Source organism: Ranitomeya imitator, chromosome 4, assembly GCF_032444005.1.
Source record: "Ranitomeya imitator isolate aRanImi1 chromosome 4, aRanImi1.pri, whole genome shotgun sequence".
NCBI classification, from domain to species: Eukaryota; Metazoa; Chordata; class Amphibia; order Anura; family Dendrobatidae; genus Ranitomeya; species Ranitomeya imitator.
Window position 1 is genome coordinate 469,092,308 of NC_091285.1, and position 18,392 is coordinate 469,110,699.

The window sequence follows — 18,392 nt, forward strand, 5'->3', positions numbered from 1 at the left end:
TTACGTAACTCCGCATAGCGGCGTGCTCAGGTACAGATAAATTAAACAGTCGACCCTTAGGAAACTTACTACCAGGAATCAACTCGATAGCACAATCACAATCCCTATGCGGAGGTAGGGCATTGGACTTGGGCTCATCGAATACATCCCGGTAATCAGACAAGAACTCTGGGACCTCAGAAGGGGTGGATGATGAGATAGACAGAAATGGAACATCACCATGTACCCCCTGACAACCCCAGCTGGACATTGATTTCCAATCTAATACTGGGTTATGGACTTGTAGCCATGGCAACCCCAACACGACCACATCATGCAGATTTTGCAACACCAGAAAGCGAATATCCTCCTGGTGCGCAGGAGCCATGCACATGGTCAGCTGGGTCCAATACTGAGGCTTATTCTTGGCCAAAGGCGTAGCATCAATTCCTCTCAATGGAATAAGACACTGCAAGGGCTCCAAGACAAACCCACAGCGCCTAGCAAACTCCAAGTCCATCAAATTCAGGGCAGCGCCTGAATCCACAAATGCCATGACAGAATAGGAAGACAAAGAGCAGATCAAAGTAACGGACAAAAGAAATTTCGACTGTACCGTACCAATGGTGGCAGACTTAGTGAACCGCTTAGTGCGCTTAGGACAATCGGAGATAGCATGAGTGGAATCACCACAGTAGAAACACAGCCCATTCTGACGTCTGTGTTCTTGCCTTTCAGCTCTGGTCAGAGTCCTATCGCACTGCATAGGCTCAGGTTTATGCTCCGATAATACCGCCAAATGGTGCACAGATTTACGCTCACGCAAGCGTCGACCGATCTGAATGGCCAAAGACATAGACTCATTCAGACCAGCAGGCATAGGAAATCCCACCATGACATCCTTAAGGGCTTCAGAGAGACCCTTTCTGAAGATTGCTGCCAAAGCACATTCATTCCATTGAGTGAGCACAGACCACTTTCTAAACTTCTGACAATAAATCTCTATCTCATCCTGACCCTGACACAGAGCCAGCAAATTTTTCTCTGCCTGATCCACTGAATTAGGTTCATCGTACAGTAATCCGAGCGCCAGAAAAAACGCATCAATATTACATAATGCAGGATCTCCTGGCGCAAGGGAAAATGCCCAGTCTTGAGGGTCGCCACGTAATAAAGAAATAATAATCTTAAATTGTTGAACTGGGTCACCAGAGGAGCGAGGTTTCAACGCCAGAAACAGTTTGCAATTATTTTTGAAACTCAGAAATTTAGCTCTATCTCCAGAAAACAAATCAGGAATAGGAATTCTTGGTTCTAACATAGAATTCTGAGCCACAAAGTCTTGAATATTTTGTACTCTTGCAGTGAGAAGATCCACACATGAAGATAGACCTTTAATGTCCATCACCACACCTGTGTCCTGAACCACCCAAATGTCTAGGGGAAAAAAAAGGCAAAGCACAGTGCAAAGAAAAAAAAAATGGTCTCAGAACTTCTTTTTTCCCTCTATTGAGAAGCATAGTACTTTGGGCCTCCAGTACTGTTATGAATAGGTAATTCAGAACCACAATGGACCTTGAAGTTCAGAGCACACAAGTGACCTGACAAAACCCACAAAACATAGGACGAGCTCTGAGACGTGGAAACTCTGCTGACCGCAATCCCTAAACCTATCAAACCACACTAGAGGTAGCCGTGGATTGCGCCTAACGCTCCCTATGCAACACGGCACAGCCTGAGAAACTAGCTAGTCCTGAAGATAGAAAAACAAGCCTACCTTGCCTCAGAGAAATTCCCCAAAGGAAAAGGCAGCCCCCCACATATAATGACTGTGAGTTAAGATGAAAATACAAACACAGGGATGAAATAGATTTAGCAAAGTGAGGCCCGACTTACTGAATAGACCGAGGATAGGAAAGATAGCTTTGCGGTCAAGACAAAAACCTACAAACAACCACGCAGAGGGGCAAAAAGACCCTCCGCACCGACTAACGGTACGGAGGTGCTCCCTCTGCGTCTCAGAGCTTCCAGCAAGCAAGCAAAACCAAAAAAGCAAGCTGGACAGAAAATATAGCAACAAAAGTAACACAAGCAGAACTTAGCTTATGCTGAGCAGACAGGCCACAGGAACGATCCAGGAGGAAGCAAGACCAATACTAGAACATTGACTGTAGGCCAGGATCAAAGCACTAGGTGGAGTTATATAGAGCAGCACCTAACGACTTAACCTCATCACCTGAGGAAGGAAACTCAGAAGCCGCAGTACCACTCGTGACCACAGGAGGGAGCTTGATCACAGAATTCACAACAGTTACCATACTGTCAGGCCGGTCACGGCAATCAATCACAATGCGGTGGGTGTGAATCACAGGACCATGACGGACGATATAAAAAATGCCATCCCTATGACAAACTAAAAACGTATGTGATGCAATCTACTAATGATATATATACTGTGAGCTTTTCTTTGAGAAAACAATGGGGGAAGATGATTAAAAGACAAAAAGGACATGCCCGGCTCCCTTTAAAGGGAAGCTGACAGCGAATACATCCACGGGCTGCATGTATCCGACACCGGCTGTATGATTTCAGCCATGTATGTGTGACTCTGAAACGCTGCGACCTGTGACAAACCCATACATTATATCCGAATACTCACGGTCTGGACATTGCTAAAATGTAAAGACAGTGAAACACAACAAAACTAAAACTTATTTATACGTTTTTCGGAAAAATGTTCAGAAATAACACCAGTGTCAACAACCCTGAAGGAGATCTACCAAATGACCACAGCTGCCAGGTAGTCGGGTAACAAAGAAACACACATACTGGTAAACAACGAAACGAAAATTAACAAAAATAAAAACAGGCTTTAAAGGCTATGTACACCTTTGGACAATTTATTTTATTGTTAATTTTTTTAATTAAACACAAAGTTAAGCAATTTTTTAACTAGTCTTCATAAATAAAAAAAAAAATATTCTAGCACTTTGGTGCTGCAGTCTGCAGGTCCTTATCTACCAGAGCTCCTGACAGTTCTGTCTCTTTTCTCAGTGTTGGGAGACAGCAGGAGGAGGAGGTGTATACAGAGAGGGGAAAGTATCTAATATTTTATGGAGAGCAGAGAAAACAGGATATAGACAAAAAGGAAAGCACTTGGAAAAAAATAAGCACAGTATTACAGGTGAGGTGATACACGAAAGCAAGTGAAGACAGCAGCACTCTGGATACATGAATCCAGCCTGCATTACTGCGAGAGGCACTCCCATAAGAGAAAAATCAAAACTTGTAGGTTGCAATCTATGTATCAGGCGATGTGAAAATGAAAGACAGGATGAAGACTGATACTTTGTGTAATTCTAGGTAACGTGTAAAAATATTTTTTTCCCCCTTATCATAAATACCCACAGCCTTTTAGAACACATGGCTGCAAATCGCATCTCATTGGATTTGGTCATATATGTAACAAAATATAAAATATGCCTCCCAGGGACCAAAGAACAGGGATGATCACAAATGTGAACTCAACATTTAAACATTCCTCAAATACAACAAGGACATAAATAAAAATGTGAAAACTTGTTAATGGTAAAATATACCTTAAGCACAACGTCACCTTCCTGAATATTTCCATCTCTCGCTGCCAGACTATCTTGAGAGATTTCTTTTACAAAAATGTGGCTGGCTAATCTCAGACCATATTCTGGAAGACAATTACAGGAGGTTGGAATTACAATGAGCACATCAGCAGATGAAATAGAACACAAAGTCAGTTATATAGCAGAGTGAAACAAAACTAAATATACACCGGATTTTGAGGACTAGAAAACACACTCCAAATTTTGGGGTGGTGATTAGGGAAAAAAAAAAGTAAATAAAATGATGGTGCTATAGTCCGTTTTCAGGGTAGCTTACCATGTAGGGAAGAGGGTGGCAGTGGTGGAGTTCAGTTAAAGGAGGCAGGGTCGCGGCTTCAGGACGCTGGCGGCAGAAGCGGGGCGATGCTGTGGGCCCCGGCTGGGAGGAGGGGGTGTCCACGCGGCGTGAGACTGTGGGCCCTGGGCTCTCATAAGATGCTGAGGAGCGGAGTGCCCTTTCTCCCGAGATCTGCGTGTGACCCGCATCTGGCGACCATTTTCCCTAAGCTATAGCATGGAAAATCAATGGTATTGGGAAACTCCACTCACCAGTGCCGGGATCTTATGAAAGCCCAGTGCCCGCAGCATCGCCCCAATCCTGCCACCGCCGACCTCCCGAATCAGTGACCCTATCTCCTGTGATCCCGCTCCACTGCAGCTGGCCTCCTCCCCTAGTAAGCTACCTTCGGATTATAAGAAACTCCCCCATTTTCCTCCCAAATTTGGAGGGGAAAATAGTGCATCGTATAATCCGAAAAATACATGTTTTGTCTTAATTTTCTTTCATTTTGCACAAGATGTCAGTCTGCACATTTGTACGTCTGGCTACTGCAGAATACATTGAAAAAGAATCTGTCACCAGGTGTTTACTACCTTGTCTGGGAGTAGTATGTTCTAGAGACAGAGACCCCAAATCCAGTGATGAATCTCTTACTGGACTACTTGCTGTATTTTTGAAAAAAAAAATAAGTGTTTTATCAGCAGGATATCATCACTAAGGCCGGTTTCACATTAGCGTTTTTTTTTTGCACAGCGTAGGCCTGCGTACTGTCCACATGCGTCTTGCGTACCTATCTTTAACATTGTGTACGCATGGACATGCATTGGCATCAGTTTGTATACGGAGGCGTCCCCGTGCGTCGTTTTGCGATGTCCGGCAAACACATCATGTTGCATTTTTTGAGGCGTTAAATATGCGCAGGCATACGCATGCGGCTAATTGCGTATAAACAACGCATTACTGTCTATGGGAACGCATTGAAGGGCATGGAAGCGTTCGATGCACGTGCGTACTTCAGACTGAACATGTCCAGGAACTGGTTTCAGCCACTCAAAAAACCAAGCTGTATAAAAAGGGCGTGTGGACACTAAATCCAGTGTTGCCAGTAGCGACCATGACGTCTTCTCCGTCTTTCTCTTCTTTTTTCTTCTTCACAAGCCACAGCAAAGGCAAAAGCCAATTTCAATGATAAATCCAGATTTCCATGCTAGGATCCATCTTGCAGCTGAAAAGATGATGATTTCATCTGTGTAGGGTATATATACAGAACCCCTATGACACATGCCCACTGGGTGTGGCTATTGTCAAGGAAATTCTCCTGGAACAGCATTTGCCGCATAACAAAATTCATGAAAATTTCGAACACATGCGCAGAAACAACGCACACATGCAATAAAGCATACAAACGCATGCACACGCAGCTTTTATTGGCGTCATGCGTAAGCTGATGCGGGAAAAAAATGGAGCGTAACCATGTGTTTGTGCATGCAGATGATACGCTGCGCACAGATCCGCTAATGTGTACTTAGCCTAAAGGACTAAAACCTGCCGCCATGTAGTCACACATATCCCCTGTCACAGATTGGCAGCTTTCTGCCTATGTACAGTGCACACACCTGCCAGTCAGTGTTGTGGGTGGGGTTATACAAACCTGATAGAGCTACAGCAGATTAAACAGTGATTTTATCTAAACTACTATTCGGTCATATCACTGGAATCATGGTCTCTGTCCCTAAATCATGATGCTCTCATAAGACAAAAACATGGTGAGATATTCCCTTTAATATGAATATCCTTCCAAACTGCTTTGTGGATGTCATATTGTACAGTAAGACATGGATAGTATAAAAAAAAAAAAAGATTCAGTGCTATTTAAATCACCACTACAGCGCTGACGTAAAAAAAAATGCTGGAGTGGCATCACTAAGCTATGGTTTCTGCGGTCGATAGTGACTTATAGGCTTACTACTTTGAACAGGTGGCGCTATAGAGTGCAAGTCTCTGAAGAGGCAATTTGCAGATTACATTTCCCAGAGGAGCATTGCATGGTGAATAAGCTTCCTTACCTTGGCATGCCAGAGCTGATATGTCACTCTCCACAAGGAGAAACGTTACCCCTCAGACCTAGTAAGAGACTCATCAGCTGCCCTCTTCAGCACTTCCAGACATCGCTCCGGTCCCCAACCACCATGTTGTGACTGCAGCTCCTGACTGACCGCAAGTCAGAAGTAACGGTCACAATCAATGCCAGTCTAGGAGAACCTTGTCCTCGCGCTCAGACTTACATTGAGAAGTGACCTCCAGCAAACACTGGAGCGATCCGGAGGGCCACAACCTGCAGAAGATGACCGGGGCAGTGCTGAGAACAGAAGACGACTGTGGATGATAAGTATATCACTATGGGCAGGAATCTTACATTAGTGACACCATTCCAGTGGCAAAAAAAACCCCAGCTCTGGAGTGGTGCTTTAATGCAGCAGAACATAACTTCACAAATGAGGAAAGCAAAAAAGCACCAACAGATGTAATGAACATAGAAAGTACTGCTGCATTTTTATACCTTCATTTTTTCTGGATTTCACCAAGGTCACTTTGGTAGGTTTTGGAGGTTGACTGGAAGCGATGGATCTTCTGTCGGATTTGGGCGACAAACTCCTTTCTCGGCTGGCACTTCTGTCTCTCACCCAGCTCTTCTCACTCCTCCTGCTGGCAGCAGCACCACTGGGGGCATTTCTCTGGTCAGGCACGTCATCCTCATAGCTGTCCTCCTCATTCTCAGACACAGGACCTGGATCAGGACGAGCCACTGGAAGCTGTACTTTTTTCTTCCGCCGTATAGTCTATATTAGTTAATGTAGGAAGAATAAAGAAGTGAACACATTTATTAGAAAATATACAATGCACAATCCATTAACTGCAAACTGAAAAATAGAAAATATTTAGCAGAACGTAAGATTTACCTTCTTGTCAGAGCGAGTGCCAAGCTAGAAATATATCACTGACTTCTCTGCATATTAATCTGTGCAGAGTTCAACACAACTACAGCAATAAAACGCCAATCAATACACAGCAGAGTGGTTCCAAAGGAAAATGCCGGCACTTCTAGATGGCACTACACAAAGCTGCTAAGAAGCCTTTATGAATTTAATACATTAACCAAGATGTTATACATTAAGTGGACTTACAATTTTGGCATTTTTACCACTCTTTCTTAACTGCTGAACTGCAAAAGCGTGCTCCACATTATCCATGGACACCCCATTGACCATTGCAACCCGGTCATTCTCCCTGTGAAGAGGAATACAATTAGTATTGATGTTCTTCTCCAGAAGTCTGCACACAATATCATAAAATAATCATACACAAATGCATATATTTCTAGCAGAAAAGACTTGGAAGCCTCCTAACGGTCCACTATACCAATTATACTCATGATATAACATTTCAGAAGTCATTTTATGATTACTGAATGCCATTGTTCTACAATCTTTAACAAGGAATATCTTTTATTCAGCCACCGTCCCTACTCAGATAGTCTGTGTATCCAGCCATCATGTTGTACAGCAAGCTTTATTGTCGCTGGCTCTACATTATATAGTTATACCTCCCAATCACTGTGCTGTCAGTGAAAGAAAAAGCCAGCAGACACATTAAATCATTCCCGGAATCTCACTGCAAGACTCACTGGGACCGATTTGCCAAGAGTCAGCCTAGACAGTCCTATAATGCACCCCTGCACAGGAAGGCAACATGGCCACACACACTTTACTGACAGGACACATCCCACTTGTCAGGAATGTAAAAAAAAAAAATCATACGCTACATAAAAAATAAAAAGGTGCAAGGCAAAGGTGTTTTCCTTAAATTAAGGCAGAATCTTGCAGCTTTTAGCTTAGCAAGCAGAGAAAGAAAGAGAAAGAGAGAGAGAGAGAGAGAGAGAGAGAGAGAGAGAGAGAGAGAGAGAAAGAAGGAAAGAAAGAAAGAAAGAAAGAAAGAAAGAAAGAAAGAAAGAAAGAAAGAAAGAAAGATTTCAACTAATTTTGGTCATTATGCTTCCTGTAGGCTGGTAAAGATGACAGTGTGGTTCTGCCCAAAGTGCACCCAGCATCTCACCAATGTTTCTGAAGAAGGAACAATTGCTGGCAAACACAAATGGATTTGAACAGTAAGGGTATGTTCACACGTTCAGGATTTCCATCCTTTTTTTTTCCTGACTGTTTTTTAAAAAACTGCAGCTCTTGGCAGAAAACGCAGGTCCTTTTTTTGGTCCTTTTTAGGTCCGTTTTTGATGCGTTTTTTGATGCGTTTTTTGATGCGTTTTTTTGATGCAGTTTTCTAGCCAGAGTCTGTGTGTTTTCTAGGAATTTTTTTAGGGTTAAAATGGCTGAAAATACCCTAACCCTACCCCTACCCCTAACCCTACCCCTACCCCTAACCCTACCCCTAACCCTAACCCTACCCCTAACCCTACCCCTAACCCTACCCCTATTCTAACCTTAGTGAAAAAAAAAAAAAAAAAATTCTTTATTTTTTTTATTGTCCCTACCTATGGGGGTGACAAAGGGGGGGGGTGTCATTTACTATTTTTTTATTTTGATCACTGAGATAGGTTATATCTCAGTGATCAAAATGCACTTTGGAACGAATCTGCCGGCCGGCAGATTCGGCGGGCGCACTGCGCATGCGCCCGCCATTTTGCAAGATGGCGGCGCCCAGGGAGAAGACGGCCGGACGGACACCGGGACGCCGGGTGAGTATAAGGGGGGGAGATTAGGGCACGGGGGGGGGCATCAGAGCACTGGGGGGGGGCATCGGAGCACTGGGGGGGGGGCATCGGAGCACGGGGGGGCGGGATCGGAACACGGGGGGGCAGCCACACTCCGCCCACGCACTTCCGCCCGCTCCCCGCACTTCCTGCTGCAGCGGTTCTGCACATCAAATCGCAGTAAAACCCGCAGATATATTTTTGATCTGCGGGTTTTACTGCGGTTTGGACCTCACAATGGAGGTCTATGGGTGCAGAACCGCTGCGGCTCCGGAAAAAGAATTGACATGCTCCTTCTTTTTTCCGGGAGCTATTCAGCGCGTCTTTTTTTTTACAATTTCCGGACCATGTGCACAGTGTGTCCTGTTTTCCATAGGGTACAGTGTACTGTACCCTGCATGGAAAACAGCTGCGGAACCGCAGCGGCAAAACCGCCGCGGTTCCGCGGTAAAAAACGCACTGTGTGAACATGGCCTAAGGCTATGTGCCCAAGTTGCAGAAATGCTGCAGAAACGTCCGCAGCATTTTCACAACTCCCCGCAGCGGGTAAAATGCATGCGGACTTCGCATGCGTTTTCCGGCAAAACACAAGCATTTTCAAAGTGTTTTTAGCTTGCAGAATGCTTGTGTTTTCCAAGCAATGCTTCAAATCACTTGGAAAACGCAAGTATTCTGCGAGATAAAAACGTAAAAAAATGTAATTCACAGGTTAGTCACACTTGTCAAGCATAGTGCTTGACAATTGTAACCAACTTTTTACCATCAATGCTGCCTATGCAGCATCAATAGTAAAATATAGAATGTTAAAAATAATAATAAAAAAAAAAAATATATATAGGGTTATTCTCACCTTCCGACGGCTCCCGGTATGTTCCGTTCCCAGGGATGCTTTGCGCGAAGGACCTTTGTGACGTCACAACGTCATCTCAGGTCCTTCACGCAATGCATCTCTGGGAATGGAAGCGGCTGCGTGGGCATAGCATAGGACAACCTAAGGCTATGTACCCATGTTGCGGATTTCTCTCCGGATTTTTCCGCTCAGTTTTTGAAAAATCCGCAGATAAAACGCTCTGCGTTTTACCAGTGGATTACCAGCAGATTTCCTGAGTTTTTTTTGTGCGGATTTCAAATGCGTTTTAACACCGGAGGATTCCTATTGAGGAGCAGGTGTAAAACGCTGCGGAATCCGCACAAAGAATTGACATGCTGCGGAAAATAAACAGCAGCATGTGCACTGCAGATTTTGTTTTATATAGGCTTACATGGTACTGTACAATGCATGGAAAACTGCTGCAAATCCGCTGCGGATCTGCAGGCAAATCCGCAACGTGTGCACATACCCTAAAGGTACAATTTTCATAAGGTGATGTGCTTGGTTTGAGCAGGGTTTTCTTTGTTTTTGTTTTTTTTTTTATTTTTTTTACCTGCCATACTACCTTTAAAAAGGATCTACATCTAACTTCTAGTCTGGCTTCTTGACTTGTGACCATAAAAGCACCAGTGAATACTGGTACAGCAGACCAGAAATGTACCCAATTTAGATGTCCATCTCTTTTAGATATTAAATGGAGAAGATGGCTACCGGTTAAAATGTGCAAGAGCAAACAATTCTGGAATGCAATTTTTTGGGAGCGAAAGAAAGTATTGGGTATATAAAATTAAGCAATTTGTGATTATACAAGTGTGCAAGAATGTAAACTAGCAGAAAAGCACATAACACATATAAAGCTAAAATCCGGAGATCTGAAAGAATAGGGCTGATCACTCAGGAATACATGTGGAGAAAGACTGAACACAGACTACAGCAGGTTCGGTATTACACGTCTATTCTGCCTCAGAGGTGTTGATGCACAGTTCATACATTTCAGCTACTTGTGCTAATGCAGTTAAAATAAAACAAGGTGTGAAGCGAATATGCATGAATCACACAATAACCCATTTCCTTCAGAGCTTTTTCTTACAGGTTTACAACACTTTACCTTTTACCAAAAAAGGGAACCCTGCTAACATTTTAGTTGCCTACGACAAGCTGCTATTTATTCATACTAGATGAGCTACATGTGGCTGACTAGTCAAACAAATCAAGCCAGTTTTCATAGAATCATAGAAAGTTGGAAGGGACTGCAAGGGTCTTCGTGTTCAATGAGCTGACCTATGCAGCGCAGGATTCACCAAATCACCCCAGACAGTTGTCTGCCCAGCCTCTGTTTAAGGACCATTGAAGGAGAATTCACCACCTCTTGGGGCAATCTGTTTGATCACCCTCATTGTCAAAGTCTTTTCTAATATCTACCATATTTTTCAGACTATAAGTCACACCAGATCATAAGACTAGGTTTTAGAGGCGGAAAATGGGAGAAAAAATTTGAGCAAAAAATGTGGCTATGACACACTTATGGGTGGGGAATGGGGTCGGGAACTGCTGCTGACACCGCTATAGGGGCAATATCCCCCATACTGGGATGTATGTCCCCCATCCAGGTATACGTGGCCTTCCTCCATCCCCCATCCTGGTATGCAAGCCCCCCCTCATCCTCCATACTGGTATACATGGCCCCCTCCATCCCCCATCATCCTGGTATGCAAGACCCCCCTCCATCCCCCATCCTGGTATGCAAGCCCACCTCATCTACCATCCTGGTATACATGGCCCCCTCCATCCCCCATCCTAGTATACATGGACCCCCTCATCCCCCATCCTGGTATACACTACCGCTCAAAACTTTAGGGTCACCCAGACAATTTTGTGTTTTCCATGAAAACTCATACTTTTATTAATCAAATGAGTTGCCAAATGAATTGAAAATCTAGTCCAGACATTGACATGGTTCGAAAAAGATTTTTATTTGAAATAATTTTCTCCTTCAAACTTTGCTTTCGTCAAAGAATGCTCCCTTTGCAGCAATTGCAGCATTGCAAACCTTTGGCATTCTAGCAGTTAATTTGCTGAGGTAATCTGGAGAAATGTCACCCCATGCTTCCAGAAGCCCCTCCCACAAGTTGGTTTGGCTTGATGGGCACTTTTTGCGTTCCATACGGTCAAGCTGCTCCTACAACAGCTCAATGGGGTTGAGATCTGGTGGCTGCGCTGGCCACTCCATTACAGATAGAATACCAGCTGCCTGCTTCTTCCCTAAATAGTTCTTACATAATTTGGAGGTGCGCTTTGGGTCATTGTCCTGTTGTCTGCGAATTGAGATACTGATTTGGCTTTTATCCTAAGTCATATTGCACGACTCGTTTAAAGAGTTGATTGTGACTTGTAGGATCGCTACTTCCAACAGGTGGCGCTATAGAGTTTAAGTCCTCTTTTTCTCAGAAGAGGCAATTTGCATGTCCTGTTGTAGGATAAAATTGGCTCCAATCAAGCGCTGTCCAGAGGGTATGGAATAGCATTGCAAAATGGAGTGAAAGCCTTCCTTATTTAAAATCCCTTTTACCTTGTACAAATCTCCCACTTTACCAGCACCAAGGCAACCCCAGACCATCACATTACCTCCACCATGCTTAACAGATGGCGTCAGGCACTCTTCCAGCATCTTTTCAGTTACTCTGCGTCTCACAAGTGTTCTTCTGTGTGATCCAAACACCTCAAACTTGGATTTGTCTGTCCATAACACTTTTTTCCAATCTTTCTCCGTCCAATGTCTGTGTTCTTTTGCCCATATTAATCTTTTCCTTTTATTAGCCAGTCTCAGATAAAACTTTTTCTTTGCGACTCTGCTCTGATGGCCAGCATCCTGGAGTTGCTGCTTCACTGTAGGCGTTGACACTGGTGTTTTGCGTGCACTAATTAATGAAGCTGCCAGTTGAAGACCTGTGAGGTGTCGATTTCTCTAACTACAGACCCTAATGTACTTGTCTTGTTGCTCAGTTGTGCAGCGGGGCCTCCCACTTCTCTTTCTACACTGGTTAGAGACTGTTTGTGCTTTGAAGGGAGTAGTACACACCGTTGTAGGAAATCTTCAGTTTCTTGGCAATTTCTCGCATGGAATAGCCTTCATTTCTAAGAACAAGAATAGACTGTCGAGTTTCACATGAAAGTTCTTTTTTTCTGGCCATTTTGAGAGTTTAATGGAACCAACGAGTGCAATGCTCCAGATTCTCAACTAGCTCAAAGGAAGGTCAGGTTTATAGGTTCACTAATCAGCCAAACTGTTTTCAGCTGTGCCAACATACTTGCACAAGGGTTTTCAAGGGTATTCTAACCATCCATTAGCCTTATTACACAGTTAGCAAACACAAAGTACCATAAGAACACTGGAGTGATGGTTGTTGGAAATGGGCCTATGAAGATACCTATGAAGATATTGCATTACAAACCAGAAGTCTGCAGCTAGAATAGTCATTTACCACATTAACAATGTATAGAGTGTATTTCTGAATCATTTAATGTTAGCTTCATTGGAAAAAACGGCTTTTTCTTTAAAAAAAAAAATAAGAACGTTTATAAGTGACCCTAAACTTTTGAACGATAGTGTACATGGCACCCTTATCCCCGATCCTGGTATACATGTCCCCCATGCACCCCCCATCCTGGTATACATGTCCCCCCTCCATCCCCCATCCTGGTATACATGGCCCCACTCCATCCCCCATCCTGGTATACATGGCCCCCCTCCATCCCCCATCCTGGTATACATGGCCCCCCTCCATCCCCCCCATTCTGGTATACATGGCCCCCCTCCATCCCCCATCCTGGTATACATGGCCCCCCTTCATCCCCCATCCTGGTATACATGGCCCCCTTTCATCCCCCATCCTGGTATACATGGCCCCCTTCCATCCCCCATCCTGGCATACATGGTCCCCCTCCATCCCCCATCCTGGTAAACATGGCCCCCTCATCCTCTATCCTGGTATACATGGCCCCCATTGTGACATCCCTTCAGATATTTGGAGACAGCTATCAAGTCTCCTCTTAGCCTTCTTTTTTTGCAAGCTAAACATTCCCAGATCCTTTAACAGTTCCTCACAAAACATACTCTGCAGTCTGCTCTCCCATCTTCTCTGAACTTGCTCCAGTTTTTCAATGTCTTTTTTAAAATGTGGTGCCCAGAACTGGACACAGTATTCCAGAAGAGGACTGACCAAGATGGAGTCGAGGGGAGTAATTAATTCACGTGATATAGACTATGCTTGTCTTAATACATCCTAGAACGGTATTTCCTTATTTGCTGCTGCATCACACTGTTCACTCAGTCTGTGATCTATAAGTATACCAAAGTCTTTTTCACACGTGATGTTGCCTAGTTCTATTCCTCCCATTCTGCTGATGTAATTTTCATTTTTTCTTGCCCATATGTAGAATCTTGCATTTATCCCTGTTAAATACCATTCTATTAGTTACTGCCCATTGTTCACGCTTATCTAGATCATTTATAAAATTAATTAACAACATTGGTGCCAAGACAGAGCCTTGTGGTGCCCCCACTTGAAACTTTTCTAATTGGATGTGTAACCATTTATTACCACTCTTAGTACGATCACTGAGCCAGTTATGAATCCACCTAACCGTAGCCTTGTCAATCCCATACCTGGTCATTTTTTCAGTAAGGATAGCATAAGATACTTTATCTCAACATCAGCAAAGCATTTGATATAATATATCTACAACATTTCCCTGATCCACTCAGTCAGTGATTCCATCATAGAAGGAAATTATATTAGTCTGGCATGACTTGTTTGCTACAAACCCATGGTGGCTCCAGTTAATTTCTGTATTATACAGAAGGGTCATAAGCACAAGCACAAAAGAAAACATCTGCTTGTTATTAACACCTATGGTATGTCTGGTAATAGTAATTATAATTCTGAGAAGGCAGCAAATCATATACGGCAGCATGTGTGTACAAGTCATCTGATATCAGCCATCTGAGCATCACACTGGGTGTTGACACATTGTGGGCCTGAGTCTAATGATGAATGCAGAAATATCAGTACCAGCCTGACCATGTCTCTGCCAGTTGTCTGGCCAATGCAAGTCATACATGGCAACAATAAGGCTACGTTCACAAGTACAGTATTTTACATCAGTATTTGTAAGGCAAAAATCATTAGTGGAACAATCAGAGGGAAAGTATAACAGAAACATGTCACCACTTCAGTATTTGTAAAACAGAAGTGGATGATAAATACAGAAGTAAAATACTGACCAAATACTGAACGTGTGAACATGGCCTAAGACTTATGCCTCTAAAGCATGGATCGTGATATAAGCTATAAAACAGTTCCCAAAAATCTCAATAAGACTTGTAACTTACCACCAAGCATCTGCAAAAGCAGACAGTTTTCACATTCATCAAGCAAGGGATTTTTTTTATTTAGCATTACATGCTGGATTAATAGGTTTTTGGATGAATGTGTGCATTACCCTGAGGAAGCCATCTTCTGTGGCGATACATGTGAGGTTCTCTTTTCTATGAGCCAATTTACCTAGAAACTATGCACATGGCACTTTATTGCACAAATCTATCATTTTCTTTTCTATATTCTTTGGATACTGCATTATTTGTCAGTAGATGAGCACTGCCCATTTTTTCTTTACTGAATAGCACTTGACATCACTTTAGTAGGTGTCCATTCCTACTTATCTCAGATATCCATCACATTTACATGGCTTTATTGGTTATCATGCCTGTTATATGGGTTGTATCCCAGTGCCAGTGTTTGGCAAACTGGTTCTGTTGCAATGGTGTAATTTTAAATGTTTTTATTTTGTTTTGTATAGGTTTTTGTTACTAAATATTTTCAGTTTTCGAATTTAGGAATTGCAACTGATCTTTTGTAAGTGATTTTTTTTCCTCTATGAAAGTGTGCATGTACACAAGTGACGTCGCCACCTCCCGACTAAACGACAAATGCCGTAAGCACCTCTAACAAATAGCGGACTGTCATTTGCAAAGTTACCCCCTTCTGTGAAGTCCATATGCAGTAGTAAAGGGTAGCTTTCAAAAAACTACCCGTACCGCAGATGAGAACTAGGTCAAGTTACAAACTACAGAAAACAGTGTGCTAGAAATAAACTGTACAAGCGAAGAAACTGGAGATAACGGATGCGGATAGGTACAAAGTCATAATAGAGGAACGCTCCAAGCGACATAGTGAGGTAGAGTCCTGGCACAGATGTTAATGTGACCATGGTCCCTCATCACAGCAGGGACCTTGTATGCTCTTGCTGGAATTAGGCATTCTGAATACATCCCAAAGAAACAATTTATGTAGGGTTAATGGTTACAAATTGCATCTTTCCAAGAGATTGTAATAATAAATCTGCCAGTGTATATAATGAAGATAAATAATCCATCACTTTGCCTGGATTCTGATCTATAGTGCCACCATAAAAGTTATTACCATAGCAGTCTTTTTCCCCCCCAGTATCAGGCCATGGGTTCATGCAGACAACCGTATTTTTGGTATGAGTGCGATCCAGCAAAACATTGTATTACACTCTGACCAATGTTATTCTATGGGGACGCACACTTGTCAGACTTTTTTTTTTTTGTCTCCGAGTGAGGCTGTCCGGGGAGAAAAAATAAATAAATAAAAAAAAAACAGCATGCACGATTTGCATTTTGATATTCAGGTCACACTTGGCATGCGAGTCAATAAGTCAGTGTAAAACAAAAAGAGAAAAAAAAGGCACCGCCTTTAGACAACATCAGAATTTGGTCCGATTTTTAGGACTGACAAACTGTAAAGTTTGAGAAACTATCCCACCCCCCTCCCCTTTCCCAAATATTGGATCATGCTACGGTCACTCGCTTAGAGTGCGAGAACCATAATCGGAGCAATTTTCTCAGACGAAAGATAATATGGTTGTGTGACTATAGCGACACGGACATATTAGTCACACAATCGCATTAATCACCGTCATATGCCATGATGCAGCATGGTCAGTACAATCATAAGACCTAGTCACATTTCAAACAAATTTGAAAGGCTGAACATTTTTAGCTTTATTTCAACAATCCAAAAAAAATAGGGATTGTTTAACCCCTTCCCAACATATGACGTACTATTGTGTCACATCGGGTTCCCATCTTTGATGTAAGCTCAAACGGATCAGCCTCTAAAAGTCTGGTCAAAATAAACATTTGAACCCAATTCATAAACACTTTAATGAGGAAAAGAAAACAAAAAGTTAAAATTGTATTCTTCTTCTTCCTCTTAATGGTTTTTGCAAAGCCACAAAAATTGCAATAACCAATCAAAAAGTTGCATCAGCCCCAAAATGGTATTTAAAAAAAAAAAAAACAGCATGCCATGCAAAAATCAGACCCTCATACAGCTTAATCAACCGAAGAAAAAAACATTATGGGTCTTGCAAAGTAGTGACGAATGAACATTAATTTTCACTATATAAAAATAGCCTGGTTGGAAAGGGGTAAACGCAATAAAGGCTGAACTTTACTATTCAATGTAAAAATTGAGCAGCACAGAGGTTCATGAGAGCAATGCTGGGATGTGTTTGGAAATACATACAGCACATTAACAGATCAATGACTATTTCATTACAAAGCTCAATTATGCAGGGCCATTTCATTACAGAAAAGACCTCTTTACAGTTGGCAACGCAGACCATTTATCAACTGTGCTCTTTGCTTGTCAAATAAAGGATTGACTAATAGGAAGAAACACTGTTGGAAAAAAATGCAGCCTACACAGAAGAGAACGGATATTCATCAAGACTTGTGTATAAGAAACGCACCGAGTGAAGCACATACAACTGCAGGGTGTTTGTGAGCTGCGAGCAATTCATTATGCTAATAAGGTAGTCAATGTGTATAGAGTAATAGAGCCTGCTCAGTAAATAAACTAGCCAAGGTAGGATGATCCACTATATCATCAGAGGAGACACTTACTGCAGTAAGCCTTCTGCAGGCCCTCCTTTCAGAACATCAGAGATGACAATAGACGTTTCTCCACTCTGAAAATGGGGGTTATCTCTGCCGCCAGATATTGCGATCCCAAATCCAAATCCTGGAGCCTGGGAAAAGAAGATGTACACATTGAGTTCATTTACAATACAGGATAGAAAATAAGAAAAAGAAGGAGATTCAGACCTTTTCACTCACACATGCTTTAAATTACAGATCAACACCATCGGTTTTATGCGGAAGAGATTTCTTTACTGCAGACTGGGCGAGCTTTCAGGAAATCTCATCCACATTGCGCCTATCGTAAAACGCAACAGATTTGCAACAAGCAATTTCAGAATGAAAAACCTGCTGTATACACTGTGTGCAGAATTATAAGGCAAGTTGTATTTTGTTCACATGATACTTTTTATACCTGTTGTCCTACTCCAAGGCTTGAGAGCCAACTACTAGTTCTTCTCTCCAGCAGCGTTTGCTGGAGAGAAGATACGAAAAATTCTTTTTTTTTTTTTCGTGTTTAAAATAAAGATCCCTGTCCCCACCCCCTGTGCGCCCGCCGTTAATAAAATACTCACCCGGCTCCCTCGCAGCGTCCTCTCCGCTCCGCACCTTCTCCTGTATGAGCGGTCACGTGGTGCCGCCCACTGCAGTCATGAATATGCGGCTCCACCCCATAGCGAATCAGAAAAACTATACTACATTTCTAATTGGAAGAATTTGCTAGTAATAATAATACTAATCATAATATTCTTATAACTACTACATATTGGGATAGGATCTTTGAGATGGGAATGCTCTTTAAGTTCCTTTTTTTTTTGTCTTGTGGTATTTGTTGTTTTTTTGTGACAGTC

The 18,392-nt window shown here is 42.6% G+C and overlaps 1 protein-coding gene across 16 annotated transcripts in view; it reads right to left on the reverse strand.

The window, feature by feature from the left end:
• Positions 1-18,392, reverse strand: part of TJP1 (tight junction protein 1) — a 607,218-nt gene that overhangs the window by 76,889 nt on the left and 511,937 nt on the right. For all 16 annotated transcript variants that reach the window (XM_069765846.1, XM_069765847.1, XM_069765845.1 and 13 more), the window contains 4 exons: positions 17,527-17,651; positions 7,083-7,185; positions 6,458-6,737; positions 3,579-3,682 (listed from right to left, as the gene is read on the reverse strand). In XM_069765846.1, coding sequence (XP_069621947.1) covers positions 3,579-3,682; positions 6,458-6,737; positions 7,083-7,185; positions 17,527-17,651 — 612 coding nt within the window. The remainder of the gene's footprint in view (positions 1-3,578; positions 3,683-6,457; positions 6,738-7,082; positions 7,186-17,526; positions 17,652-18,392) is intronic.